This window comes from Astatotilapia calliptera, chromosome 3 (genome assembly GCF_900246225.1).
Source record: "Astatotilapia calliptera chromosome 3, fAstCal1.2, whole genome shotgun sequence".
In the NCBI taxonomy this organism is placed as follows: Eukaryota; Metazoa; Chordata; class Actinopteri; order Cichliformes; family Cichlidae; genus Astatotilapia; species Astatotilapia calliptera.
Genome location: NC_039304.1, coordinates 45,939,216 through 45,966,971, shown reverse-complemented (window position 1 = coordinate 45,966,971; position 27,756 = coordinate 45,939,216). Strand labels below are relative to the sequence as shown.

The 27,756-nt window shown below is 43.4% G+C and overlaps 1 protein-coding gene and 1 pseudogene across 1 annotated transcript in view; both read left to right on the top strand.

Annotated features, from left to right (window-relative positions):
• LOC113010730 (Fc receptor-like B) overlaps positions 1-13,915 on the top strand; it is a 192,557-nt gene extending 178,642 nt beyond the window's left edge. Inside the window, exons 5-7 of the mRNA XM_026149934.1 lie at positions 11,997-12,149; positions 12,256-12,785; positions 12,871-13,915. Coding sequence (XP_026005719.1) covers positions 11,997-12,149; positions 12,256-12,302 — 200 coding nt within the window. The 3' untranslated portion in view covers positions 12,303-12,785; positions 12,871-13,915. The remainder of the gene's footprint in view (positions 1-11,996; positions 12,150-12,255; positions 12,786-12,870) is intronic.
• Positions 13,916-24,591: 10,676 nt separating this feature from the next.
• LOC113010974 (zinc finger protein 155-like) lies at positions 24,592-25,503 on the top strand (annotated as a pseudogene).
• Positions 25,504-27,756: the final 2,253 nt, after the last annotated feature.

Below are 27,756 nucleotides of genomic sequence, written 5' to 3'. Positions count from 1 at the left end.
ACTTTTAAGATTAGGCTTAAAACTTTCCTTTTTGCTAAAGCATATAGTTAGGGCTGGATCAGGTGACTCTGAATCCTCCCTTAGTTATGCTGCAATAGACGCAGGCTGCCGGGGGATTCCCATGATGCATTGAGTTTTTCCTTTCCAGTCACCTTTCTCACTCACTATGTATTAACAGACCTCTCTGCACTGAATCATATCTGTTATTAACCTCTGTCTCTCTTCCACAGCATGTCTTTATCCTGTTTTCCTTCTCTCATCCCAACCGGTCGCAGCAGATTGCCCCGCCCCTCCCTGAGCCTGGTTCTGCTGGAGGTTTCTTCCTGTTAAAAGGGAGTTTTTCCTTCCCACTGTTGCCAAAGTGCTTGCTCATAGGGGGTCATATGATTGTTGGGTTTTTCTCTGTATCTATTATTGTACGATTCACTGCTCAATATAAAGCACTTTAAGGTGACTGCTGTTGTGATTTGGCGCTATATAAATAAAATTGAATTGAATTGAATAGGTTCTCGTCAAACACGTTCCTGAAACCACAGTAATTACTCCCTTTGGCCTTCTCGAGTTTTTGCACATGTTGTTTTGCCTGAAAAGTGTTGCCATGACTTTTCAGTGATTGATAGACTGTATTGCCTTTCATCTTCGTGTACCTGGATCAGAGGTTTTAGATGTGTCCGTGATCCATCACAGCTGATTTAAATGGATAAATTACCTTCTTAACATGTCTCAGAAAGTTCAGATTGGGACACAAACCTTCCAGAGGACAAACTAAGCAGATGTAAGGACGATTGAGGAAGATTGTATGATTTCTATACATTTTACATCAGATGACTACTTTGGTTGTAAAATTCAGATAATTATTTATTAAAAGCTAGACATTTTAGCAGCTTTTATGGCTGTGGCTCCACCTATCATCAGCTGATATTAAATAAAATAATAATAGAAAGTTATATAAAATAAATTGTAACAACAGCTTATCAAGCTTAAACCTGCTGCTATTGTTTAGCGCAACATCTGCTGGTTTCATTTTTCTGGCGTAAACAAGAGTGACTTGCATCACAAAAACCGATCAGCTGATCATTGATCAGTTTCATTGTTGAAGTAGCAACAGGAGAGGGAAAGGGAGGGAATGAGAAGAAGAGACAGCTGCACAGCATAAAGACAAAGGATAACTCCAGCTTTGGGTCTTTTTTTCATTCTAGCTGAAGTACGAATTGTGTTTCTTTACATCTCAATACAATTTTCTTCTTTTGTCTGTGATAAGATTGCTTTCAGAGTCGTTGCCCAAGCATGGGGGAGGCTGAATCAGACCTCCTCAGCTGTACTTGGTTCAGCCCATAGTTGATCATGACCAACTGGCCAATTCACCACTGTTACAAAACAGAACAAAACAAAAAGCAATGGACCATAAAAATGAAAAATCCCCCATCTGCACACCAGGCAAATGCCTAGTATGCCCAATGGCCAGTCCAGCTATGGTGCACTGTAGTCAGTAGGCCAAGTGGGAAATATTTAATTATTTTATGTCAACAGTGTTGATTTATTGTTAATGAGGGTTCTTAGAAAATATGTGTGTGTGGTGTAGTTGACCATATTACCATGTAACCTGAGGTAATGGTATGGCTATAGGGCCAGTTAGCTGCAGTCTATAAAGGGCAGCCAGTTAACATCTGAGGCAGTTAGTGAAACCAAGTCTCACTTTCATTGTTTTGTTTTGTTTTTACCATTTATGTTTTCGTATTTTTACTGTTGATGAATAAACAAGTGGTTGGCCTCCATCTCGTCTCATTATTTGAACCTAGGTGCTACTGGTCGTGCATGCTCAATCTCTGACTGGAAGTGCTAATTCGTCATTCGGCTTTTGTCAGACTAAAGTAACTGTTAAAACTATTTGAAAAGCTAAACTATACAACAAAGAGAGATTGAGAATTTCCCTTTAGTTCTCAGTTTATTTGATATTGACAAAAGTTAGTCAATTTTGTCTGTTCTTCTGTAAAACAAACTAAGATTTATTTTTAGAATTAATATTTTGTTTCTAAGTGGAATTGACAATTTAGTCTGTTTTGTTTGTTCTAATTTGAAACTTAAACGCTTTAGCGGCTGCCTTTTGTATAGTTTGCAATATTTGCCTTTTATTTATCTGAAAAAGTCTCATGTTCCTTAAGTACATCTCCCCTGTTGAACTTATTATGGGAAATAAATATTTAAATAAAAACAAGCTGCTGATTATTTCACATTTTACTTGTGAGCAACGGCACATTTAAATCTTACAAATATAGTTATTTCAGAGTATTTATAACATTATACAAACCAAAGGTCTCCATCACAGTGTTCATGAAATGCTGGGTTTATCCATCTCCTGGGGCGGGCCTACAGAGGAGTGATGAAGATTTCCCTGTGAGGGAGCTGCTGATGCAGATCATGAGTCCTGCTTGATCAATGCGATGAGCTTCAATCTTCCTGGTGTTTCTTAACTGAAGCCTCTTTCAGTGGGTCAACAGAACTTCTGGCACAGGACAGCTGTGATGAAAGAAAGGGAAGAAGTTTCTCCAAACCTCTGGACCCAGAAACCCAGCTTAGTCCTCATGGTCTCCCTCACTAGTTTGTCTCCAGGCAGCTGTTGATATAATATGGATTATTATTAAATGAAAAGAACAAATCACACTACACTACTGAAACCTCATGCTGCTGTTTTTAAAGTCTCCATGTTACCAGACTGTAGAGGGCTCTAAAGATTTAAACAGTTTTAGATCCATTACACTCACAGTAGTAACTCTGGGCCTCTGTGGAGTGTGCAGCTGATCTCATCGCTGTCTAAAAATGGATAAAAAAAATATAAGAAGTGCTGAATCCTTCAATAATACAGACTATTAGAGTAACAGGTGTGTAGCATCGCTAACTAGCTAGCAACAAGCCTCCAACACAGTGCGTATGCTAGCGGCTAATCTAACTAACGAATTAACAACAGAGCGATTTTAGAACTATAAGATGTTAAGCTGTGTGTCTTTTTTTTTTAACAGTGACATGGTTGTATTTACCTTAATTAAACGAGTCGTCAGTCGCAGTAAACCAGCAAAAAAACTCGAGTTGCCGGGCTACGTAAAAAGTGTAGAGGGGCGTGTTAGCGGTTACGTCCAGCGGGTGTGTGGGCGGGAGTGTTACACAGTCGCTCCACCTCAAGTCACTACTGTGCAGACTCTGGCTCCAAATTTGCAAGATGGCAGCCTCCACAAGCGGGATATTTTGGCTTCTCTTTTGCACAATGGTAGGAGGCGGTGTCGCGTCGTCCATCTTTTCTACAATCAATGGTCTTGACGGCTGCCTCTGTTATTTTCCCCTCAGGAGGAGCGTGGAACATCGGAGGGCAGCAGGCACGGGGTGTGTGTAGAACACACGAGAGTGGAGAACACGGAGCACGGACTTTTTGAGAAGGCACAACACGGGAGTCTGGAGAAAACAGGGGGCTTTATTGTTGTTTGGTTCCACTGTAAATAAACGCACAGTTCGCACACAGAGCACCGCGCCTGGGTCCTTCCCTAAACCCCCACGGTCTGCCAGCCAGACCGTGACACAAACATCCTTTTAATACAGTGAGTACTTTTGACTTCCTTAAATTTCTGAAACTAAAACCACAGCGGTCTTGCTGATTCTAGTTAACTAACCTCGTTTTTTTCCTGTTTCGGCTAAGAACCGTCTTCTTCTCGTGAGAATGTGCTCTGTGGTAAAATGTGTCAGCGTACACTGAAAGCAGATGGCAGCTTTGTGGGTTTGGGTATTTCCGTTTCAAACAAACTTTTGTATGAAGGCTTTTGTTTCTCATCAGAGATGTTAAGAATACGAAGTGTGGGAACCTGCTGTTTTTTTTATAAAATCTTATATATAAGAAGAAAAGTTAAAGTATTTTGATGTTGCTGTAGTATAATATTGTAGTTGTTTTAAAATTTAAAGTAAAATGTTATGGTCAACAAAGAATAATCCAGCCATAATCTACTCAACAGAGAAAACTGAAGATGTTAGTGATGAGCAAATTGTCATCAGACCGCAGAGGTACAGCTGCTTGTCAATTTTGAATAGAGTAAGGCTAGCTGTCTTCATGCTGAACAAAGCCAACCATGACTTGGGTGCAAATTCCCTGCTGGCTGGGCCTCAGGATGTCAAGAATCAAGTGCACCCAAATGAGCGCATCAGTGGTCATGTGCTCATCATGTTGAGGGAGAGTGAGGCTGTGTCCCGATTTGGAGACCGCATTTTGAGTGCAATTACGTCACCGCCACATGACGATGGCTGTCCCAATTTGAAGTGTACTTCAAATGCATACTCCAAATGTGCCGTCGATTTTCCCAGATATCAAGCGTGGTCCGGTGCACGCTTCGTGGTCCCATATATCCCACAATGCACAGCGCAACGCAGCCAGGTCAGTGCATAATGATGGCATCAGCTGCGGACGAGGTTGAAACAGTGGTGGAGGACAGCAACTCCTGCAAATGTGTGAAGGAGCGAAACAAATGCCAAGATGTATAAGTTAATGGAAGGTTAATAGTAAATGTCAAGGTGAATCATGTGACACCTGTCGGGCCCACGTGATCGTAATCGCACAGACCCGCAAAGCTGTGAATTCACCACTACAAGTGCAATCAACTGTACTCAGTGTTGGGGAGTAACGGAATACATGTACCGTTGTTACGTATTTAAAATACAAAATATGAGTAACTGTATTCCGTTACAGTTACCGTTTAAAAAGGTGGTATTCAGAATACAGTTACTTTGTTGAAATAAATGGATTACACTGCGGTACTTTCCTGTTTCATTTTGTCGCGGGTCAGGACTGTTTGGGTTTTGTTTGACAGCTACGTTCTGTCGTTCCAGGCGGAAGTGTTACGGTTGCCATGGTTACAGGGCGACGCTCTCTCTCTCTCTCTTTCTGCGACTGTGTGTTTCCTGGGTGAGAGAGCGCCTTTTTGTTGTTGTTGTGCTAAGCTAACAGGCAGAATGCTACAAGCATAGCTCTAAAGAATGTAGCATCATGGGCAGTGTAGTCCGTGCTGCAGGGAGAATGGACTGCCATACACGTTATGGGTCTGTGAGCGCGAAGAGGGAGAAAAAGGGGAGTGGAAAGGCGCGGACCTTCAGTAATAGTAATAAATCACACAGCAATAGTACATTCAGGTAGTTGTAAACAGCATGATAATATATTAAGTAATCCAAAGTATTCAGAATACATTACTCTCATTAAGTAACGTAACAGAATATGTTACAAAATACATTTTGGGGCATGTATTCTGTAATCTGTAGTGGAATACATTTTAAAAGTAACCTTCCCAACACTGACTGTACTAATATGACCCTTCCTGAGCCGCAAACAGAAATGTCAACATATACCAGGCAGGAATGCCAGCCAACTGCCACTTGTGATGCCCTCAGAAGTGCAAGTATCCAGCGACGGGCGAGGGTGCAAGTGGGGAAGCCCACTGCCGCAACATGGCCCTAGTTTGGTGCCATGGATGAGGTGCTAGGACACCTGTCCTAATCTCCTCCATCCAGTAGGACACACCAGGACCCAGTGCAGCAGTTGGCAACCCACTCCCACACCAGAAGGGGTAGGAGGGTGAGGAGCCGCCTGAGGCACGGGTGGCGAAAAAGAGGAGGGACGAGGAGGATGAGCTCTTTGCCCTAATAAAAGAGGACATGGCTCAGCAACACCAAATGGAGGAACGGAGAGCCGAGAGGATGGACAGGCTGATAGGTGTCCTCAAAAAGCTAGTGGAGCAGAAAAAGGACTGAGCCATGTCCACAGACAGCCACTGTACATAGTTGCACTTTATTTATGCTGGCACCCCAACCTTTGTTTTGTACAAACATTATTATTTCAGTTGTGTAAATAAAACAGCCAGAACATCCCAACTGTGAGTGCATGTCTGTCACAAACTACATAACACAATTTCGGGGGGGCCTGACCTATTGCACATGCCAAATTGTGAAAATATAAACAGTGCAACGTAAAACACAACATGATTGTGGGAAATGCACTGCCCTCTGTGGTCCAGGATAAACCTGAGTGTCCCAGCATGCACATACATCATCAACCAGGCCTGACATGTTCCTGAGCAGGGAGTCTTGGGCAGTGCTGCTTGGTCCGCTGGACCAGGACCAGAGAGATGAGGGAGGTGCCACAGGTAAGACCCCCGGTTCGCATAACCATGTACTGAGTGGAGCATCCCACATAGGCGTCCCCAGATGTTGCTCAGGCATGCTGATTCCCACTGTCCACCACATCATCCACCACTTGGGTCTGCAGGGCTGGTGAAACTGACAGCTGCCATGTCCCTGGATTGTAATCATGGCGGTGGGAAAACGACATGGTAACAACAAGCATGTTAATACAGATCTGTCACGTGAAATCCCAGCACTGTGCAGATGCACCATTAAGGGATACTTGCCTGATGACAATAATCGTGGTCTGGGGGTACCTCCTCCAGGGCAGACACCTCAGCAGATAGCTGGTCCCGCCAGTGTGCACCACTGACTACCTCCACACCATTCTCCCCATCATCTTGGGCATCATCCTCGGGCCCCTCATCTGGGGCCACAATGTCACCAGCACTGATGCAGATGCTGTGCAGCACGGCACGTGCTGTTATAACCTGCGACAGATGTTTAATCTTGTGAGTACAGTGTACATGCCAGATTATACAGTACAGTTGCCATTATGATTCGACAAACAACAATGATGCTCGTATTAGCGTGATATACATGTGGCACGAAGGTGTGGTGCACCTCCAGCGCTTGCAGGAAGATGACACGGAACCTCATCTTCATCATTCCAAAGGCATGACGGAGTGTGCCCTGGAGTGATGTGCGTCAAAGTGCTGGGCTCCCGCACCGTGGACTGGCCTCTTTTAGGTGGTGATGAGGGGGAGTGGATGTTGGAGACATGAGTACCCTCCATCTGCAAGGATGAAATGCCCTGGGGGATGGTAACGAGCCTGTCGGTACAGTGGGCTGTTGCGGAGGACACTGGAGTCATGCCCTGACCCCGGCCAGCCCACATGTGTATCGACAAAGCGGCCCTGATGGTCACATACTGCCTGCAGGATCATGGAGGGGAACAACTTCCTGTTGCTGTAGCACTGACCGACAGGGCCGCTGGGGGCTTGATGCAGACATGGCAGCAGTCGATTGCACCAGCACCCTTCACAAAGGCCCTGTGGCCTACCAGCTGTGCAAACCCATTGGACATGGCAACTCGTTCTTTTCCACATGGCATCCGTGGGAGGTGGATGACCTGGTGGCGCGTGGCCACCACCTCCTCTGTGACCCTGTGCACGATGCAGTGGACAGTGGAACGGAAAGTGAAAGTAAATACAGGACATGACAGACATTCTTTTATTCTACTTATTATTCTGACTGTTGATGTTCCTTTTTTCGCAGGTAGACACTGTGCTTGTGGTGACATTATTTGGGTTTTTGGTTAATTGCACGTGTGTGGCATGTCCTGGGCTGTGCTGCTGCAGTGTGCTGGCTGCGGGCGGGTGCACTCCTATTTGGAGTGTGTGCTTCCTGTTAGTGGTTTTAAAACAAACAGTTTACTATGCAATATTTATTAGTGAGGAAATTTTATTATTGGACTCTTATCATGATACTACTAGAATTCACTGAGCTCCAATTCTTTCACATATGTTTGTAGAAGCAGTCTGGATGCCTAGGTGCTTGATTTTATACACCCATGGCCATGGAAGTAATCAGAATACCTGAATTTCAATGACTTGCATGAGTGCTTGCTTTCTATCCTAGCACAGTGCAGGTAAATGGTGAGGACATCACAGTGGAGAGCAAGTCAGGATAGGGGACTGGGAGGGGCTTAAAGTTAAGCAGCTGAATGTTTCAGTACCATTACTGAGAAAAAACAATGGAGGAAACAACTCTGCTGCCACTGCTCTGTAAGCAAAATATGTTTCTTTAACTGTGATGACTTAAAATTACCTTAAAAATCTTACCAGAGAAGTCTACTGCAGATCTGTTGTCTTTTCTAGTTTTCAGTGTACGGAGCTGATCTGGAGTTTTCAGCTCCAAGAATGTTTCTTAGAATGTTTGTGATATTCTCACATTACACTTTCTCCAAACTATGAAATCATTTTAAAACACAAATTTTGAAAAAGTTGATATTATGGTAACAAACCAAATAACCGTATATTCAACAACGTTTGCTATATATGAAATATGTCTTTGCGATAGCTATAGCTGTTCTGTGGGAACATTATTAGAATTTAAAAATCTTCTCATCCCTATGACTGGTTACAGCAGCAACTTTTTAAGTTTACTTCTAACACTTTTACTGTAACAATGATGAGCTGAGTCTGGATTAGACTAAAGAAACAAGAGCTGTATATATTTTGAGAACTATGAAAAGAACATGTTCTGCAGGGCTGAAGCTTCCTGAGCATCAAATAAATGCGCAGTGTGAAAACAAACTAACTTAGGTGTCACTTCCTCTAGTTCTCGCCTCACTGCTGAGCTGCAATGCACATCAAGGTTAGTAATTTTTCTCTTTCAAACTTTAACCCTCTAAAGCACATGGGGCGATTGTGGCTCAAGAGTTGGGAGTTCGCCTTGTAATCAGAAGGTTGCCGGTTCGAGCCCCAGCTTGGACAGTCTCGGTCGTTGTGTCCTTGGGCAAGACACTTCTCCCGTTGCCTACTGGTGGTGGTCAGAGGGCCCGGTGGCGCCAGTGTCCGGCAGCCTCGCCTCTGTCAGTGCGCCCCAGGGTGGCTGTGGCTACAATGTAGCTGCCATCACCAGTGTGTGAATGTGTGTGTGGATGGGTGGATGACTGGATATGTAAAGCGCTTTGGGGTCCTTAGGGACTAGTAAAGCGCTATATAAATACAGGCCATTTTACCATGTGTCAAACTCAAGGCCCGTGGGCCACATCCAGCCATTTATTTCTGACCAGCGAGATCATTTTATATAGATTTATTATTATTGTTATGCAGAAGCTGTTTTCAGTGATAAGGATCAACAAAACAGCACACAGGAGTCGTCTCACTGATAAACACCTGCAGTCCACCCTGAGAATCTCTACAACACAAGACCTCACACCAAACTTAAACCAGCTTGTTGCCAAAAAAAGATGCATCCAGCTCTGACAAAACGGCATAAGAGCAAAGAAAATTGAATGTTATGATTTTCTGTTATTTTAACTTTTGCTGAAAAGCTGAAATTTTATTTATATATCCATTTTTTCATATTTTGAATATTTATCATTTTGACAGGTCATACTTTAGCGGCCAGGAAAATGGCCCCCAGGGATTTGTTCATGTCAGAGGTTAGAAAATTTGGATGGATCTGCTCTCATTTCAAGAAATCTGGCCGAATTTAATAAACCCCCAAATACATGACTGTTCAGTGCCAGCATCAGGAAGTAGAGTCTCTTGTTATTCCCCCCAATACCTTAAAACTGTGTTTGTTCCCAGACCATCAAAAACAAAACAAATCTATAAAAAACTCTTAGCATATGAATTGAGCTCAACTTTATTTACTGTGCCTTACAGAAACCTGATTATAGCAGGATCATTGTGTCAATTTAAATGAATCAGCTACCCTTATCTAGGGCCAGATAAACAGGGGCAGCAGCCTAAATAGAGAAGCTCAGACCTGCCACCTCTTCCAGCCTTTCCGGGAGACCACCAAGGGATTCTCAGGCCAGCCAAGAGATACAATCTCTCCAGCCTGTCCTGGAAACATGTGACCTAGGAGACACCCAGGAGGCATCCTTGTCAGAAGCTCGAACCACCTCAACTGTCTCCCTTTCGATGTGGAGCAGCCGCGGCTCTACTCTGAGCCCCTCCCAGATGGCCAAACTCCTCACCCTATCTCTAAAGCAGCGTTCATTTGGTCACCACCCAAAGTTTGTGATCATAGGTGAATTAAGAGATTCACGTAGCTCTCTATCAATCTCTGAATCACTGCCACTGCAGCACCAATCCATCTGTCACTCTCCTGCTACCTTCTCCCCTCACTTGTTAAAAAGACCCCAAGATAAACTCCTCCACTTGGGGCAGGAGCACATCCTTGATCCAGAGTGAGCACTCCATCCTTTTCCGGCTGAGGACCATGGCTTTTGGAGGTGCTGATTTTTATTCCCACCATTTCACACACAGCTGCAAAATGCTCCAGTGTGAGCTGGAAATCGTCACCTGATGAAGCCAACAGAACCACATGATTCTTGTGGTTCTGTTGGCTACGGAGCAGTTTATGTCTGACAATATTTTCACGGACTGGCCTTTAAGGTGTCGTGGATAAATATAACAAAATAAATCCAGTACCGGCACCAAAAAAAAAAAGATAATTTTGCCATGGTCCACAGCTCAGTGTCTGAGGAGCGGTTGGGATGCCCACACCTGCGGGTGTGGCTGTCGTCTTCACACCTTCATCCCATTTCAGGCGATCACCAGGGGGACTATTTAACCCCTCACTGCCGGCTGCTCCACGCTAGTTCGCCCCTTGCGAAGGTTGATGAGGAATTTCTGCTTTCTATGAACTGTGTTAATCCTGTTACTGTGTTTCCTGCTACTGTGTTACTGAGCTTTCACCTGCATGTCCTCCTGCCTGCCTGGAGTTCAGATAAACCACCTGTCATCATCCTCTCCGTCTCCCTGGAATCCTCTCCCGCGGACATTCACCCCTGCCTCCATTTCCAACGGTCCGGCCCGATCGTAAGATAAATAGCTCTACCCCGTTGTATGCTGTTATCTCCCTGCTCCCCAGTAACTCGCTCCCTTTTCTGTTGCAGCCTCCCACGGTTCTGATCATGGCGTTCCCAAATCATTTATCTCCAGGTCACTTCTGTTCTAACATTGAAACAGCATGTTCCCTTTGGTTATTCCGGGTCGCCTTTAGTTGAGAAATAAAGTTTATTCTGTGCGCATTTCCTGCGTATTGTGTTTGCTTCTGGGTCAAGCTTGCATGTTAGAACTACAGTTCTTGACAAATTTATTCATAACATACGAGAAAAGACCCAGGGAAACTATGTTAACGATGAAAGACAAGAAATAATAACGATAAAACGATAAACACCAATAAAAAACCCCCGAAAACCATAGATTTCACACCCGAACCTCAACTCTCGCAGCCCTGTACCAAACAACTCATGGACCGGTTCTGGTCCATGGCCTGGGGGTTGGGGACCACTGGTCTAAATGACCAAGGCATGCACTGTGGTCTCATAAGGAAACTCAGCTTTTTGATATGAAGTTTTTCTGTTCCCAGATACAAATATTTTTGTTCCAAATAACTATTTGGTAATATCTTATGTCCCCCTTACCGAACAGCTCATCTCACTGTGAGTCCCAGCAGCTCTCAATTCTTTAAAGGAAGCCTTGTAACTTTGCACTGTGAGGAGGATGACGGCTCTGCTCGCAGCTCGTTCAGTCTGTGGAGAAACACAAGCAAAAAACTGATGATTCAGTGTGGAGCTGACTTTGGAATATGGTCTGTTTCTTCATGTACCATGAGCTACATCTACACGTGGGACAGTGGAGTTTACTGGTGTGAGTCCAGAGAGGGTCCCATCAGTAACATGGTTAACCTGACAGTCACTGGTAAGCTGAGTGTGTGGAGTTAGTGTTGATGAAGCTGTGTGTAAATGGATGAAATGCTGTAGTTTGTCTCTGTGTTGAGGTGGATCAGTGATCCTGCAGAGTCCTGTCCTCCCTGTGATGGAGGGAGATGACGTCACTCTGCTCTGTAAAACAAAGACCACTCCCTCCAACCTCCCAGCTGCTTTCTATAAAGATGGCTCCCTCATCAGGAAGCAGCCTACAGGTCACATGACCATCCAGCATGTTTCCAGGTCTGATGAAGGCCTCTACAAGTGTGACATCAGCGGTCATGGAGAGTCTCCATCCAGCTGGATCACTGTCACAGGTGAGGAGCTTCACTCTGATTTTTTTCCACTCACTTCATCCACATTTTCACCTGAACAGGTGGGATTCTGTCTGCAGATATACCTGCAATTACAGCCCTTCCTACTCCAGAAACTCCAGGAACTTCTCAAACTTCCCTTCATTTTGACTTTACACTCATTCGCTATCTGGTGGTCTTCTGTCCATACTTCATCTCCACTCTCATCATGGTATCTTTATATCGATGTAGAGGTAAAGCATTAAAATAATATAGATGCTAATATACATCTAAATAATAAATACATAATACATAATTAAAAAAATTAAATACATATATATTTTCTATCTGAATCTGCAGGAAATGACCTGTCCATCTCTGAACCAATGAGCATAGGGATTGAATGAAGAGGATGATATTCTCACAAAAGAGCATCTAGAGATCCATCCCATCAAGGAGCGGCGAGTGCTTTTTCAAAGCACATAGATATGCTGTGAAAACAACCAGAAAAGGCTGCTGCATATAAGCAAATTATATGCAGGGAGTCTGACCCAATAATAATAATAATTTGCCTCATCCCATGAGCCAAGATGTGAAAAAAATGGGTCATGGGTCATTATCAGAGATTTCAGGTGAAACCACGATGAGACCTTCCCTTATTATTGGAACTACTGAGATCATCTGATGCAAGGTGTGAGTGGCCATTGAGGCGCCTGGGAAGGGATCTCAAAACTGCGTTATCGATGGCAGACAGTTGGTGTCGTAGAGATGCTTGTCTCCTCTGGATCTCAGGGAAAGCCAGGTCCAATCCTTTCCCCTCACTCGCCTTCCAAGATGCTCACCAGGTCACTCTCCCCTCCCTCCAGAGCCATATGCGCTCCAACTGTCAAGTAAGACACAAATCCAGTAACCCTCACTTCACCAGTCTTCGCTCCCCTCACTTCCTTCCTAACCACACTCTCCCTCTGTTTACAGTTTCACCACGTCAGAGACTTCCTGCCAAGCTTTCTTCCCTCGTGTCGATCTTTACTCTTGTGGTCAATAAGGCTTACGTGAAATCTTATCACTGCCTCCTGTGGTTGAATCTTCACTTGAGTCCACATTTTACGTACTGGCCTCCGAGCCCTTTTCACAATCAGCAGCTGGAATTGCGCCATGGAGGGATACTCTTTGAGAAGAAATCTCCTGACAACTAACTTTTCAATTTCATAACTTCCAAGAGGAGTGAAATGAATGGGCATTAATATACATGCTAACTACTCACTTATGTGTGTTGGCCCTACAAGAAAAGACGTTTAAGTTTTTCAATTTCATCTCCAGATTTTAAGCATCGACAAAATGTTAATACAACATCCATCACTTGGTATGTATAATTTGTGTTGTTGTAAATAAAATTTGGGGGTAAGCATACCAGATTGGGGTGTTCATGGCAAAAAAAGATATAACTAATATTGAGTATATTAGCTATTCTCTATTTTTAAATGTTTTTCATGAAAGATAAAACAAAAACTAGGCTAATCCATACATAACAAGATAAACAAGCATAAAATTCTTAAAAATCTAAAACAGACATGCACATTGATTACCAAACACAAATATTCAATATCCACACAACATTTTTGAGTAGTTAGATCTTGAAGGCTTCCTGGGCTTCTGTCTCTTGCAGAGCAGACACATCCTTCTCACGGTACTTTAGTGCAGACAGGTGAGAAGAGGTCAAGGGGGATCAGAGCAGAGGGGGGTGAGGGCTGCAGAAAGTCTTGTGTAGATGTGAGGTGAACAGATTGGAGGTGTGAACAGACTGACTTTCAAATCTGCAGTAGAAGGTGTGAAGCCAGTTGAGGATTTTCCTCAGGGTGGAGGGATGGACTCCTCTAGCTGGTGGTGTGGTGCAGGCCTCTCAAAATTGATGCAAGCTGTTTGGTTGAGAAGCTGTTTTTTTAGCTTCTCACTGCAATTCATTTCTTCAATGATTGTCTACTTTTAAGATTAGGCTTAAAACTTTCCTTTTTGCTAAAGCATATAGTTAGGGCTGGACCAGGTGACCCTGAATCCTCCCTTAGTTATGCTGCAATAGACGCAGGCTGCCGGGGATTCCCATGATGCATTGAGTTTTTCCTTTCCAGTCACCTTTCTCACTCACTATGTGTTAACAGACCTCTCTGCATTGAATCATATCTGTTATTAACCTCTGTCTCTCTTCCACAGCATGTCTTTATCCTGTCTTCCTTCTCTCACTCCAACCGGTCGCAGCAGATGGCCCCGCCCCTCCCTGAGCCTGGTTCTGCCGGAGGTTTCTTCCTGTTAAAAGGGAGTTTTTCCTTCCCACTATCGCCAAAGTGCTTGCTCATAGGGGGTCATATGATTGTTGGGTTTTTCTCTGTATCTATGAAGCGCCTAGAGGCGACTTTTGTTGTGATTTGGCGCTATATAAATAAAATTGAATTGAATTGAATGTTTGAACTATAAGCACTAGAATATTGGGTCCTGGTTATTAAATTGTATTTGACTGTTTATTTGTTTTTGAATTATTTTGTTTATTGCTCTTATAAGTTGTTTTGATGATCTTTCAGTGACATATTTTTTATTTTGTGCTGTACTGGCAGGCGTGTGACACACACAGATCAGACCCGTATTTCTGTGTTGCAGATGTGTAGTAAAGAGCCAAAGACCCAGTGCTTTCTCCTGCCTCTTACTTTCACACCAGAACACAACGGAATGAAAGGCATAACACATGAACAGGTTACAAAAAGCACAGACCTGGGGAAGAAAGTGTTTAGGAAGCATTTAATGGTGAAGATTAGTGTTGTGTGAACTCTGCAGCTTCTAACCGTGGCTCAGGGGTGACCGTGTAAGCGTATCTGTAACCAGAAGGTCGCCGGTTCGATCCCCGGGCTCTCTGTCCTGGTCGTTGTGTCGTTGTGTCCTACCGCCTACTGGTGTTGGCCAGAGGGGCTGATGGTGCGATATGGCAGCCTCGCTTCTGTCAGTCTGCCCCAGGGCAGCTGTGGCTACAACTGTAGCTGCCTCCACCAGTGTGTGAATGCGAGAGTGACTGAATAGTGACATTGCAAAGCGCTTTGGGTGCCTATAAAGCGCTATATAAATCCAATCCATTATTATTATTATTATTAATAAAAAAGGGGGACATTTCTCTGTGTATTTAGCAGGTGGAACTATGTTGGTTGGCCCCAGACTTTCCAGAATTGTGTGATATTCGGGAGCACTTGTGGGCAACCAGTAAATATGATGTGGGGAAAATGAACAAAGGTAGTGACTCTTAAGTCTGATTTCAGACCATGTAAGCGTCAGTTATTAATTAAAGCCAGAATCAGTGACTGCAGTGTAACACACCCAAAGAAAGATTCTAGGTCTGACCAACCGTCTCAGTCGTGGGCAAAAAGATGACAGTCAATAAAATTCTAAAAGATAATTTATTGAGAAAAAAAAATCAAGAGATAAAAGATAAATCAGTCCAGTGTCCCATTTATGAATCAAATAAAAACACACAGTCCCAAGGCCAGAGCCAGCTATGCCACACTGCCAGTTGCACTCCACGTGTTGCCTTTAACAGGGTTAGAAGTTGTCCTCTGAGACCCACCACCCTGCAAGCACATAGCCAGTGGTCACTCTAGCCTCTGCAACTCTGCCTCCAATAGGCTGTGGCATATAATAGGCCGTGGCCTGCACAGAGAGACAAAACAACACTTTCACTATAGAATTCATAGCGCAAAACCCATCCATCCCAAACATATCTGGTTTCATCACATTCCATTCCATATTGCTAACGTTTGTTTCTCTCTAAGAGTGCTTGTGAAGGATTCAGCACAGACAGACAAGTGATGTTAGAGTAGAAGTGCAGTGATTGTGTAACATTTTTAGTGTTGGGCTCATTATCTGATTACTGTTGAGCTCATAGTGATGAAAAGTGTGAGTGACATTGCTTAAGGAAAGTCACCGGTTACAGTAATGTTGCTGTGTGGTCGGCTGCAATGTTCAATCACACGACCGGCAACAGAGTATAAGCTTGAAAATGGTTTATCTTTTCATTCTTTCCCAACCTGGAAGCAACATGAGGCAGCTCGTGTACCGATGATAGCAAACGAAGGCGTCTAGTCTGGATAGCAGCTGTGAGACGAGCTGATATCCAGTTCTCTTCCATCTCCAAATATCTGTCGGTGCTCCAGACATTTTCGTTTCGGTAAGTTCTAAATATGTTCATATCACTCTTTATAGCCTATTAGTTTTATTTTTGATGCGCTCTGAGCTCATAGCAAATTAGAACAAACATCCTACTGAGTGATTTTGCAGAACTACCTTCTATTTATAGAGTTGCTAATAATTTGGCATTATTTTAGCAAACCAGCCTATGAAATGGATGAAACATCGTGACTGGGTTGCAGCGCTACACAAGGGACCTGCTTCAAACATACCACCATCAGATTACTTCTTCCATGTGAGGGTGAAGAGGTGACCCTCCTGGATAAGATGGTGAAGGTTTGCTGCGTTTGATTTCTGAACGAAATCGGTCTCTATACAGTCCATTCTCTTTTGAGCTGCTTTTAAGCATCTTGTAATCTTCGTTCCAACACAGTGTGTTTGTTTTGATTCGTAGACCCCGAAAATGGTGCCACGCTCCCACAATGCTTTGCGGCGTGACGTCAACGCCAAAGCGCTAAGCGCTAATTTTGAAACTACACCCCGCGTGGTTACGTTGCGCAAATGAGTCATGTGACCAAACCGAGTAACAAATCACGGCAGAGTCGGGAAGAAGGGGCGGAGAAATTGTGTGTGTGCAGGAGAGGTGTCGAGCAGAGAGAGAGAGTTACTTTTTCATGAAACGGGAGTAAAGTAGTAAACTTACAGGAACATATACCACTACCAACGTTGGGATCAATTTCTGCATCGATCTGAACACCCTTGTTTCCTGGATCGTAGCTCAGATCAGCGTGAACCACGTGGGTCTCTGCTCCCTGATCTGTTTGTTAAGACTTCCAGCTTCATCACGGAGTTTCTCTCGGTTTGTGGGCTCATCTAAAGGTAAGCTTTTAGCTCTGTTGATAATAATAGATTGCTTGGTATACATTGGAGTTAGACAGACTGTAGAACTTGTGATTGCTTGCAACATTACAATACGACGGGTTTTAGGGGGTAAGAATACATACAGAAAAACGGTCTTTGAATATGAACAAAAGGATTGGGTGCAGGGCAGGAGAACAACCAGCCCCCACCCCCAGGACAGAAAGCCACAGGTACAAGCGTGGGGGAGGTCAATCAGCCTTTAGAATAGGACTTAATAGGACCGTCTCCAGATGCATCCAGGGCTGGACTGGGACAAAAAATCGGCCCGTGTTCCAGATTAACTGGCGTTGGTCGAACAGATGTGTGGTAGACTTGCGTTTCAGGAGCTGCTACCGACAAACCAGCAAAAAAACACCAAATGTGTCATCTGTGACATGTGTGAGGTTAACTCAAACACACTCCGTCAGACTTGATGCTGTTGAACAACAAAATGTTTAAAAATGTGGCGAGTTGGTGATATTGTCAAACAATTAACACCACGCCGGTGTTGTTCACAGGAAGGCGAGAGTAAACGATCGGGAGACTCTTGTCGTCGTTATCGTTCTCCTCGCACGTTTTATTACCCCGATTTCAGCGTTTTTGCTTCACAACTAAAGTGTGCAGTTTACTTTGTTTGCACTAACATGGACTCGAATCAACCAGCGCCACCTCTGGCCAAGTGCCACAGCCTACAGTCAGCCAGATTCATTTCGTTTCATTTAACGATCCACTTTCGCTCTTCTCATTCTCCGTCACCACTGTGCTTTTTCCAGCCATGTGCGTATGAAAACAAAAGCAATGCGCATGCGTGTTTTACCCTTATTTTATTGCGGTATTTAATTTTCTTATCGTTGCCCAACATTATACCGGTATTACCGTGAGCAGTATGATATAGCCCAGCCCTATATTTAAAAGTTTACTATTTGGCTGCCCCACATCAACCATCCACTGTTTTTTTTGGGGGGGGGGGGGTTGAAAAAATTATCCACACCTACCACTACGCTATGAAATTTGAGGCAGCTCTTACTGCTCATTTTATGACAGGCAGACCCCCACTGTCATTCTTGTGGGTTTGGTATCATAAGATTAATTGTAAGGTGGAGAAGCTCACTTTACGATCGTTTTTAAAGCAACAGTTTTGTATAGCACTTTTAGTTCCAATCATGCAGGCCTGCTTGAAGGAGAGCAGATTCTCAAACCTAACTTTCAGTGCACTCCTCAAACATTAAAAAATAAAATAAAATTCTACAAAATGTAAAAATATGAAAGCCTAGTTTTAGGACTTTTCACTTCCACTTGGTAACAAAAATGTAAGTTTCATCCCATGTAACAAGGTGTATGTCATGGTAAAACCTCCCCTACACATCAGGAACAAGAAACTAAGAATCTACTAGTCTCACTCATTTAGTCCCTCTGCTGCATTCTGTTCACCCCTGCTATAATTCAATCATCTTTCCTAATATAATATTAGTCCACTAGTTCATATATTGCTTCTCATCCCACTAAGTGAACCGAACAACATGATAAAATCAGAAACACAGGCTTAAAATACTATCTGGTCTTCTTGAGCTTCATTACATGCGTGTATGTGTTAGTAGGATTAATACATTTTGTGCTCCTTAAAGGTTAAAATATCAATACTACAGTCTAAATATCAGGAGAGCAAATCAATATGTCCTTCTTGTTTCAGAAACATCTAAAGTCAAGTTCAGCTAAATCCTAAGCGTTTGCAAGTTCACCAAGTGAATGTGAAGGTGTTGTTAACACCGTCAACAGGTGATGTGATGTGTGCCACTTCCAATGTGATTTTTGACACCCCCATATGGAGAACAACAAGAGCCACGCACATCGAAATAAAGAATTCTGTGCTTGAATAATGAATTGTAGAATAAATTCTTCATTTGTGAAATTTTTCAATCCCTCATTAACAAAGTGATTTTTTAAATGTTTTTTAAACTCCTAGGATGGTAATGAGGTTCAGTATAAACTTAGTTGGCTGAGTTCATACTGCTACCGATGAGTCTGAGCGGGACTCTTTTGTGGATCTATGGAAGTCCATATTTACTTATTTAATTTTTTGTTTCACACATGGTACAGTAATTCATTTCCTATACACAACCTTCCTGTTAATTAAAGTAACACTGTTTCCATGCATGAACAGGAGCATTGACACCTGCCCCCTATCTGTGATGATACAAGTAGGCAACCAAAATTACACTCTGACAATATTCTACACAAAACAAGACAAAACAAACAGAACAATATAATCAACAGTGAGCAATACCACTAAATATCAAACGAAAAGGATAATTTTTTCTACAGTTAAATTCTGTTATTTTCAACTTCTTCATATTGGTTTATCGTTTTATTGTTATAGCAGATTTTAAATTGAGAAACCTTTGTACAACACGTGAGATGATCATTGAGAGAATTCCAGTTTCTTATGCCCATGATTGTTGGACACATTCGCCTTTGTGTGGTTCGAGCAAACCAATGCTTAAAATAAAACTTCCTTCTTCCCTCCCCATGTTCTGAAGACAATACAAATACACTTTGTAACTTAAGAGATAGTGTTTTATTTTTTGCCCTAAATATAATAATGTCTATAATTTCACTATCTCTTCTAGTTTTAATAATTTAGATTTTATATACAAACTGTTACTGTGTTCTCTATACTATATGTATATATATATATATACACACACACACACACACACACACACATATAAAAAAAAAAAACACCCAGCACGCCCCTGTGGGCGGTTTATCCTTCAAGCTCGGGTCCTCTACCAGAGGCCTGGGAGCTTGAGGGTCCTGCGCAGTATCTTAGCTGTTCCCAGGACTGCGCTCTTCTGGACAGAGATCTCCGATGTTATTCCCGGGATCTGCTGGAGCCACTCGCCTAGCTTGGGAGTCACCGCACCTAGTGCTCCGATTACCACGGGGACCACCGTTACCTTCACCCTCCACATCCTCTCGAGCTCTTCTCTGAGCCCTTGGTATTTCTCCAGCTTCTCGTGTTCCTTCTTCCTGATATTGCTGTCATTCGGAACCGCTACATCGATCACTACGGCCGTGTTCTTCTGTTTGTCAACCACCACTATGTCCGGTTGGTTAGCCACCACCATTTTGTCCGTCTGTATCTGGAAGTCCCACAGGATCTTAGCTCGGTCATTCTCCACCACCCTTGGGGGCATCTCCCATTTTGACCTCGGGACTTCCAGGTTATACTCGGCACAGATGTTCCTGTACACTTGGTTATGGCGTTCCATGTATGCCTTGCCTGCTAGCATCTTGCACCCTGCTGTTATGTGCTGGATTGTCTCTGGGGCATCTTTACACAGCCTGCACCTGGGGTCTTGCCTGGTGTGATAGACCCCAGCCTCTATGGATCTTGTACTCAGAGCTTGTTCTTGTGCTGCCATGATTAGTGCCTCTGTGCTGTCTTTCAGTCCAGCTTTGTCCAGCCACTGGTAGGATTTCTGGATATCAGCCACCTCCTCTATCTGCCGGTGGTACATACCGTGCAGGGGCCTGTCCTTCCATGATGGTTCCTCGTCTCCCTCCTCTTTCTTGGGTTTCTGCTGCCTGAGGTGTTCACTGAGCACTCAGTCAGTTGGGGCCATCTTCCCAATGTATTCTTGGATGTTCGTTGTCTCATCCTGGACTGTGGTGCTGACACTCACCAGTCCCCGGCCCCCTTCCTTCCGCTTAGCGTACAGCCTCAGGGTGCTGGACTTGGGGTGAAACCCTCCATGCATGGTAAGGAGCTTTCTTGTCTTTATGTCAGTGGCTTCTATCTCCTCCTTTGGCCAGCCTATTACCCCAGCAGGGTACCTGATCACGGGCAGGGCGTACGTGTTGATGGCCCGGATCTTGTTCTTACCATTCAGCTGACTCCTCAGGACTTGCCTGACCCTCTGCAGGTACTTGGTGGTTGCAGCTTTTCTAGCGGCCTCTTCATGGTTCCCATTTGCCTGCGGGATCCCCAGGTACTTGTAACTGTCCTCTATGTCTGCAATGTTGCCTTCTGGTAGTTCAATCCCCTCAGTTCTGACTACCTTCCCTCTCTTTGTTACCATCCGACTACACTTCTCCAGTCCGAACGACATTCCAATGTCATTGCTGTATAGCCTGGTAGTGTGGATCAGTGAATCGATGTCTCGTTCACTCTTGGCATACAGCTTGATGTCATCCATGTACAGGAGGTGGCTGACAACTGCTCCGTTCCGTAGTCGGTATCCGTAGCCAGTCTTGTTAATGATCTCACTGAGGGGGTTCAGGCCTATGCAGAACAGCAGTGGGGACAGAGCATCTCCTTGGTAGATCCCGCACTTGATGGTGACTTGTGCTATGGGCTTGGAGTTGGCCTCTAGTGTTGTACGCCACATCCCCATAGGGTCCCATTGATCTTGTACAATTCTAGGCATTCCAGTATCCAGCTGTGGGGCATTGAGTCATAGGCCTTCTTGTAATCAATCCAGGGAGTGCACAGGTTGGTCAGTCTGGTCTTGCAGTCTCGGCTGACTGTTCTGTCTACCAGTAGCTGGTGTTTTGCGCCTCTGGTATTCTTGCCAATTCCTTTCTGTGTCCCACTCATGTATTGACCCATGTGCCTGTTCATCTTAGCCGCTATGATGCCTGACAGGAGCTTCCATGTAGTACTGAGGCAGGTTATTGGTCGGTAGTTGGAGGGGACCGGTCCCTTCTTGGGGTCCTTGGGGATCAGGACCGTCCGACCTTCGGTTAGCCATTCCGGGTGTCTCTCGTTAACTAGCAGCTGGTTCATTTGTGCTGCCAGACGCTCGTGGAGTGCAGTCAGCTTCTTTAGCCAGTAGGCGTGAACCATGTCGGGCCCTGGTGCTGTCCAACTCTTCATACTGGAGACCCTTTCTTGGATATCTGCCACTGTGATGGTTACTGGACCCTGTTCAGGTCGCTGTGGTCTGCCCTCAGATCCACTAGCCACTGAGCATTGCCGTTATGGGTTGCGTCCTTCTCCCATATGCTCTTCCAGTATTGCTCCGTCTCCAGCCTTGGTGGTGCTGTTCTCTTATTATTGTTCCCTTGCCACTGAGAGTACACCTTTGCAGGTTCTGTGGAGCACAGCTGGTTTATTCTCCTACCTTCTATCTCTCTGGTGTCTTTGCTTGGCAGTTTCCAAGGCCTCAGGTATGGACAGCTTGCTGTATTTCTTATGCACCTTCTTTGTTGCACCTTTCTGCAACTCCGTTAGTTGGCTAACCTCCCTCCGTGCTACTTTGATCTTGCCCTCTAGCCTCCTTCTCCATGGAGGGTACTGCCCCTTGTGGCTGTTCAACTTGTAGCCAAGCATCTCACTGATCACTGCTGCCGTATTGTAGATCAGCTTGTTAGTGTTGGTAATCGTGGTTGTAGGTATTGTCCGTAGTGCTGCATTAACATCATCTAGCAGACCTTCTGAGGGTACTTCACGTAATCTTGGTAACCGGCTACGGGGGATCCAGGTTTCAAGCTTGGCCATTATCCTATTTTTCAGGTCAGTTCCTCTCGCACTCAACGATCCTTCTCCTATCGCACTTGGGGCTATGTACCCAATCTCGGGTGGGGGTGATGATATCTCCCCCTTGACCTGGCGTCCTGACTCCTCCTTGCCGTAGCATTTGTGTTGTACCTCGTCAATCTCTAGCTGTGAGAGCAGTCCCTTCTTTCGAATGTTGGAACACTGAGCTACTAGTTTCACCGTCATTGTGGATGTTGGGTATCGAAGAATCCATAGGTCCGTCATCCTATTCATGTAGGCCCTTCCGCCGGGGTTACTTGCATAGTAGCATTCCAACAACGCCCTGCAATATCGCTAGCCCGACGTCCCGGAGCTAGCGATTTTTTTCAGTCGGGCTACCAAAATCTATCTCTGCCCTGCCCGTCGGGCTATTGTAGGAAAAATATATGTCAATGCTTTTGCATTCTTTCAGAAATGTAGCTGGGTAATTATGTCATTGGCATCGGTGAGCCACTGTCAATATGTGACATATTGAAGTCGCGTTTGAATTTGCGCTTGTTTTTTGCTTTCACTTTGCAATCGTGCGAACTGTGTATAGAGAGCGACAGCACTGATCTGTGAGTGATGATAATTTGTGCACCAATTCCTCTGACATCGTCTTATTAATCGTTAGCTTACTATGGAAACATGACAAGTGAAATCTCCCGCAGCTTAAACATGTGAGAGGTTGATCGCGCAGAGAATCGCTGACCGTTATGTGTGTGTGTGTGTAAAAGCATTTCAGTCCTGCTGAGCCAAATAAGACAGGTCAGGGTGAAGAAGTGACAGCCAAATAAAAGCTTACCACAAAACGGAGAAGTTATGACAAATCCGACTATAAGGCAAAAGAAAGTGCAGCTTTATGGGTTATATGGACAAAAGAATTTCTGTGGCTGCAATATGATGAGCTAAATAACCAGGGCTGCACATAAGTGGTCCACAGGTGCGCATTCGCTGTCAAAATAAAAAACACGCACAAGGGTTAGGGTTAAATTTAAAAACTGTACTTTTGAGTTAAAATATATATTTATAATTTTAATAAATGACAAATTAAAAATGCATGAACTTTTTTTTGTATCGAAAAAAATATCGAACCGTGACACCAAAGTATCGAACCGAACCGAACCGTGAATTTTGTGTATCGTTGCACCCCTAATATATATATATATATATATATATATATATATATATATATATTATATTATATATTATATGCTTCTTTTTGTCAGGGATAAAATATGTCTATATACTTTTTGTGTCCCAGCTGAGTAAAAGGAGGAGAAGAGTCTGGTGGAGCAGCAGAAGGACAATTTCAGCCAGTTGGACTCAGCTCAGCCACTACAGAGGAAACAATGACTTCAACACAGAAGGTGAGAAAAACATCACAGTTACACTGTTATTGAAACTGTGTGCAACTGGTTGGTCTTTAAAACACAATTAACAGCAGCTTTGTCTTTTGCACCCTGGGCTCCTCCATATATACAGAATCTACATTCACAACCAAAAACCACAGAAGTTAGAAGAAAATACAAAGATCATATTTTATCAGCACATATTGAAACAACAATATCATCAGTTGAACTCAAAATATTTTATGAAGTAAAATATTTTCTCCACTTATATATTTCTTCAATAAGGTAATTTTCATTACACCTCTCATTGTGTCACATCATTGTAATGTGATACTATCACCAGAAGGTGGTGGAAACACACCAACAATGTGTTTGTTGACATGTTTGTTTCCACTGACGGAGGGAGTTTCAGTTTGTTCCACGACTGCATTTCACTCACTGCCTCTGTTTGTATCTCTGTCACTGCAGGACCAACATGGAGCAAGAAGTCAGCGCTCTCAGGAGGCCGACAAACGTCAAAGAAGAAAGGGAGAGAAATCCTACAGCTGTGATGAGTGTGGGAAGGATTTTACCCGGAGTGACAGCCTAAAAACACACCAACTCATCCACAGTGGAGTTAAACCTTACAGCTGTGACTTGTGTGGAAAGTCTTTTACCCTGGCTCGAATCTTAAAAAAACACAAACTCGTCCACAGTGTAGTTAAACCTTACAGCTGTGACTTGTGTGGAAAGTCTTTTACCGAGGCTGGAAAATTAAAAAAACACCAAGTCCTCCACAGTGGAGTTAAAGCTTACAGCTGTGACTTGTGTGGGAAGGATTTTGCCTGGGCTAGAGGCTTAAAAATACACCAAGTCATCCACAGTGGAGTTAAAGCGTACAGCTGTGACTTGTGTGGGAAGGATTTTGCCCGGGCTGAAAGCTTAAAATCACACAAACTTATCCACAGTGGAGTTAAAGCGTACAACTGTCACTTGTGTGGAAAGTCTTTTACCCACGCTCAACCCTTTAAAACACACCAACACGTCCACAGTGGAGTTAAACCTTACAGCTGCAAATTGTGTGGAAAGTCTTTTACCCACGCTGGAAACTTAAAAACACACCAACTCATCCACAGTGGAGTTAAAGCACACAGCTGTGACTTGTGTGGTAAAGCTTTTGCTCAAAAGCACGACTTACAGAGGCATCTAGTTACCCACTCTGGAATTAAGGCGTATAGCTGCAACTTTTGTGGAAAAAGTTTCAGCGACAAACACTACCGAAATAGACACCTACGGATTCACACTGGAAATGATGTTTCCCGCTGTGATCAGTGTGGGAAACTGTTTATAACAGACGCACAGTTACAACAACACATGTTTAGCCACACTGAGGAGAGACCTTATAAATGTGACCTGTGTGAGAAGACTTTTAAATCTCCACATCACGTGAGAAACCACCGACGGATCCACACCAGAAAGTAACTCTACAAGTGCAGTTACTGTGAGGAAGTATTGATTTTTTTTATCTTGTAATTGTAACCTGAGTGTTTGGAACAAATCTGATCAGTAAACTTATGGAGTTATACTGAATGAATTGTTTGGAAAATTGAAGAGTCATTTTTGTTCAGTAAGCTCAGTCTTATAATGTAAATGGTAAAATGTAATTGGACGTTGGCAGAGATGCTCTTTGTTTCAGGCGACATTCAGGATAAAAATAAAAAAGCAGAGCAACACAGATGGATCCAGTTCTCAACCCTGTCGTCGCTGTGGTGGTGGGAAAGAGTTTCTTTGTGACCTTTGTAAAAAAAAAAACTTCCAATCATCAACGGGACCTAAAACCACATCAACGTAGACACACTGGAGACGAAATGAACTACTGCAAAGAATGTGGGAGAGGCTTCCACACACAAGTACATTAAAAATACATGAACTCTTCCACAGTGGGGTCAAAAAGCACTGTGACCAGTGTGGGTCATCCTTCACCACTGAACATGAGCTCAATGAAAAAGCATAAGCGAATCCACACAGGAGAGACACCATACAAGTGCAGACACTGTGACAAAAGCTTCTCACAATCAGGTCATCGTAACAAACATGAACGTACACACATGGAAGTGAACTTCAGCTGTGACCAGTGTGACAAGAGCTTCAGGAATTTCAGTTCATACTCTGAACACAAACGATCCCACGCTGTAAATAAACTGTTTCACTGTTACCAATGTGCAAAAACCTTCACTTCATTATCTGCTCTGTGCAAACATCAGCCTGATCATGCAGGACTGAAATCACTGGATCACAATGAATCTGAAGAGAGAGAAAGATCCTCTTCTGGTTTCACGGTCAGACTTAAAAACCTTGAGATCAGGCTCCACAGAGTTCAGATGGAATCTCCTGTAAAGAGTGTCAGCTGATGTCACACTTGGATCTGATGAGGTAGCTCTGATTTCTGGACCTGCAGTGAATAATCCTGAATGTTACATTTAGGAAGCTGCATGTATAGATATGCATAACAAGTTTGTTTTTTCCTTTGAGGGATCTTAATTCTCTAAAATGTTATCCCTGTTACATTTTAACCTTTGTTCCCTTAGGACACAGTAGTGTTTAGTAGTTGTACTATTAAAGTTATAGGAATGTCTTTTTTACCAAACAGACTTTTTATCAAAATTGCAGATATGGATATACATTTCAATTTCTTTCATTTGAACTTAGTGTTTCCAAAATTAACTTCTTTTTTTAAATGTATTCATTTAATGTGTTACCTCAGTTAAATTTCAATTCTTCATTCATATTTAAACTTTTGCTTCTTCTTCTTTTGAACCTTTTCTCCCAAAATTGCAAATATTTTCACAGCAGGTGCTCTTAAAACTTCCAAAATGAACTAAATCTGTCCACCAGCTTTGAAACAACACCTGCTGTGACTTTATGTCCAGAAAAAAGAAACTCAAGTTAAACTGGTTTTGGGCTGTACTTCCATGTAATACCAGTTTGTACCAGAAGATGAACCAGTGAGTCAGTGTAACCTTTATTCAATTAGGCAAAGACCACATTCATATTCACAGTGGCAGCAAAGAACTGTTACAAGATCAAAAATTCAAATTCTATTAAACCTCTATTTTTGGCTCCTTTAGTGTGTTTACTGTGTTCTTGAACTCCACATGTTGTTTTTTTAATGAATTCATTTCATTTCCACATGTTCTGCAGCTGTTTTCTTGTTGATTTGAAGTTTGTATTATGAAATCGTGATTTGATTTGATCCTATATTTGATGAACTTTGAAAAATAAAGAAATGGTCTCACAGCAAGTAGTTTGAGCCCTGATTTCAGATTCAAAGTAATTTAACTGTTTTCAGTCGTACATGTGGAGGTTTATCACAGGAGGAGACTTGGCTGTTCTCCACTCACAGCACAGGGTTCCTGCAGCTCATTAAAAACTCTGAAATGATCTTCAAGGACAAAGATGTTTGATTTTTCTTAAAAACAAGATTGTAATGAACATCTCACACAAGGCAAATGTTCCTGCATTGCAACAGCGGTTTGCAGATGTGTTCTCCCCCCTGCCCGGCTGCATGACTCTCATGGAGCACCACTTTGAAACGCAGCCTGGCGTGAAAGTGCGTTCATGACCTAACATATTGTCTGAGCACAAGAGACCAATTGTGCAAAAGGAATTGGCTGAAATGGTGAAAATGCTGTTATCATAGGATGAAATGAGGATTTGTTCCTCAGTGTTTGGTGTCCTATGTTTACCTTTTCTCCAGATGATTTGTCGCAGCTGTTGAGAGGGGCCGGTTGTCTTTAAGGTGCTTCCAGGTAATTAAGAAGTGAGTGCAGGGTTTTATACGGTTCTGTGATGATTATCACAAAGTGAACAAGATCTCATGGTTTTATGCTTATCCCATGCCCCAGGTTGACCTGGACTGGTTAAGCACTGCTTATTTTTTATCATGTT